At 44.5% G+C, this 3210-nt stretch overlaps 1 protein-coding gene across 1 annotated transcript; it reads right to left on the bottom strand.

Moving 5' to 3' along the window:
* Window positions 1–805: 805 nt before the first annotated feature.
* On the bottom strand, window positions 806–3210 carry LOC125718105 (serine/threonine-protein kinase PLK3-like). Its single transcript, XM_048991655.1, has 9 exons — window positions 2957–3210; window positions 2724–2822; window positions 2514–2630; window positions 2296–2425; window positions 2039–2126; window positions 1845–1940; window positions 1516–1711; window positions 1288–1414; window positions 806–1200 (listed from the first exon to the last, which is right to left on the bottom strand). The coding sequence occupies exons 1-9, from the start codon at window positions 3074–3076 to the stop codon at window positions 1064–1066; spliced, it is 1110 nt and encodes a 369-aa protein (XP_048847612.1). The 5' UTR covers window positions 3077–3210; the 3' UTR covers window positions 806–1063.

Raw genomic sequence — 3210 nt, 5'->3', positions numbered from 1 at the left:
CATACCGAAGCGGCAGGAGAAAACAAGAGAACATTGGCAAGATTAGAAACTAATATCAAAGAACTTGTGGTCAGAACAGCGGTCCTGGAACAAAGATCGGTGCACATGGAGGATAAACTGGGAAATACAAAAGACAGAATGACGCGGACAGAATGCACCACGACTTTGTTACTCCAAGAAACTGCAAAGTTATTTGCTAAGTGCAAAGATCTGGAATGGAGAATGAGACGCAACAACATGCGAATACATGGCATGTTTCACTACAAAGTGAAAGAACACGTTATAAGGGAGGCATGGAAACAAAAGATCACATACAAGGGAAAGACTGCCTACTTTAATGAAGACTACACAACGGAGAAAAGAAGTGAGGGACGTCATCAAAAAATTAAAGGAGAAAAACGTGAAAGCAGAGTCACCCTTAAGGTGTTCCTGGACTCCGGGACAAAGACATTTGCTACACGAACGGACGCACCGACTATGTTAAAGGACATGGGACCCCCTGGTGCCACAGAAGTAGACCTGAGTGCCCACATTGAATAGACTCATCTACAGTTTAGGTACAGCAAAAATACCAAAGGTGACAGGGTTACAGAGCAATATGAACGTATGTGTATATACATGTCGGCCTGATTTAATATAGTTGAACAGAAGAGAGGTCATTAACGTTGTGTGGCGTCATTTCTTGTCTCCGAGTGTGTTCAACCCGGATAAATCCCACATTACCTGATTCCACGGCTCCCTGCACGTTGCGTGACAGAACAGGGAAAGAGGAGCAGGGATCCGTGCAAAAGGGTAATGTGGGATTTATCCGGGTTGAACACACTCGGAGACATGAAACGACGTCACACAACGTCAATGACCGGACTGGGGAAAACAATACATTATGTAAACACATTGCACTAATTAACCAAAGTGAGAAATAGCTGCTAAACACAGGGATTCCACACCACGTAACGAGGGGGCGCGGCACACGATATGATATAAACACATTTCATTATTATCATTTATTGACCATATTTCATTGAACATAAATACACAAGAGATGAGCCGATATACCTCACACCTAGTAAGTTGGCCCAGCCCTTGGAATATTTTTCTTTATGTGGCCCTCACTAAAAAAAGTTTGGACACCCCTGCTATACACCAAATAACTGCTGGTCTCTTTGCTGAATTCCTGTTTAGATTCAGCACTGGCCATGTCTGCAAGAAAACATGGGAAAATCAGGTATCTGAGCCGGATGAACTGAGAGATACTGGACTTGCAAGGTTTGTGTTGAAGGAGCTTACCTTTGGATCTCTTTTTTCTAAACAGGTGCTGGAACAGCCTGCCAAAGAACTTCCTCACACGATTAGCCAATCTGAATGTTGGTACCTTGCAGTAACTACTCGACGGAAGTTCCTCAGGAGTGAAGCCCTAGGGTTGTAGTTTAAGATGTTTTGGTTGAGCAAACCAAGTCCTCAGGAGGCATGATTATTATTGAACTCGGCAGACCAGCAGTTTGCATGTGCACTTACCTTAGTGAAGAACTTGTGACTTAGGATCTGATCCAAAGTGGGCCGATCCTGTGGATTCCTCTGAAGGATCCAAGAAATCAGTTTCCGGGCTGATGAGGAGAGGGTCTTTGGTAGTATGTACTCCGCTTGAGTCACACTCTGTCTGATCTCCTCAGTATCGCCATAAAAGGGGTATGCCCCAACCAGCATTGTATACCTGTGTTGAGAAAGTCAGCAAAGTTATTTGAGTTTCTTTTGCATATAACAACATTCTGCGTTGGTGCATCTCAGATATCATGCATTCTTCACTCTGGCTCTGACTGTGAGGATGACTGAGAATGTATACGTACATGATACAGCCCAGCGCCCAGACATCCGACTCTGGGCCGTGTCCCTCCATCTGCCACACTTCAGGAGCCGCGTATTCTCTTGTGCCGCAAAAGAATCTACAACACACACAAAAGGAAAACAGTATACATGTGCCTTAGCCTGCTGCATGAGCAATTTGAAAGATTTGCTGGAGAATCTAAGAAAAAGAACCCACTTCTGCCTCGACTCCATTGGCTGCAGCTTCGTTGCCAGTCCAAAGTCGGCCAGTTTCAGCTCCATTTTCTCTGTTAGTAATATATTCTCTGAAAGACCAATGAATCAAATACTTCACCTAATAACACCAGACATTAAACAGTTGCAGAATACAACAACAGCAGGCAGCAATCATATAAAGCACACAGGAAATACCATGTAAAATGCCAGCACTAACATGTGAAGAATTAAACAAATCACGCGTGCACACACACATACCTAACTTGAGGTCCCTGTGGAGAATGCCTTCTCCATGCATGTACTTTAGTGCGCCAATGAGCTGTCTCATGTAGTACCGCACTTCAGGGGTCCTCAGAAGCTGTCGTGCTTGTAGGACGTCGAGCATCGACTGGAATGAGAAAAGAAAGGACGGCGTGAGTCGACAGAGTCTTAACCTTAACAAACTGTCTGCAAAGGCCAGAAACAACTGGGCTCACCCCCCTACTGCACAGCTCCATGAAGATGTACAGGAATCTGTCATCTTCAAGATGATGGGAGTAGTTGACGACGTGATGGTGTTGCAGCGTCTTCAGAATCTCCACTTCTCGGAGACTCTGAAATGTCAGACGCGACACCACAATGAGCATAAGGGAAATGCAGCTTGACTGTGGAGAGGGCTGACTTCAAGCAGGATTTAGATCACATACCTCTTTAATTCCAGCGGAGTGCTTTATGGGGATAACTTTCACGGCAAAGATCTCCCCGCTTAAAATGTCCATCATTTGGAAGCATTTGGCAAAGCCTCCCTAAAAACACAAGTGTATTAAGTATTTCTGCCATATCTAATTGATATCCATTTTCCATTGATATCCGGAATCTACTCTCCAGCAAGACTAATAAATTGCAACTTAATTGTCTACAATATCTTTATAGTACATACTTCTCCCAGCAGTTGGAGTCTGCGGTAAAACCGCAAATTTCCGGGATCAAAGACGATCTCAGGCACTTCAATCCTCTTCTTAGCCGCCAGCAGAGCTTCGAGCCAAGTAGGACAAGCCATGTCGCAATAGTAACGCACGAAAAACACCAAATCGCTATCCAGCAGTATTTCGACCACCTTCAAAACTCTTTGGTGTGAACGTTCAATAAGTAGGCAACGGAACAAGGTGCATTCAATGTTTCCGTGACCGCATC

Source organism: Brienomyrus brachyistius, chromosome 22 (genome assembly GCF_023856365.1).
Source record: "Brienomyrus brachyistius isolate T26 chromosome 22, BBRACH_0.4, whole genome shotgun sequence".
NCBI classification, from domain to species: domain Eukaryota; kingdom Metazoa; phylum Chordata; class Actinopteri; order Osteoglossiformes; family Mormyridae; genus Brienomyrus; species Brienomyrus brachyistius.
Note: the sequence above shows the minus strand (reverse complement) of the source record. Positions and strands in the feature narration are given on the sequence as shown.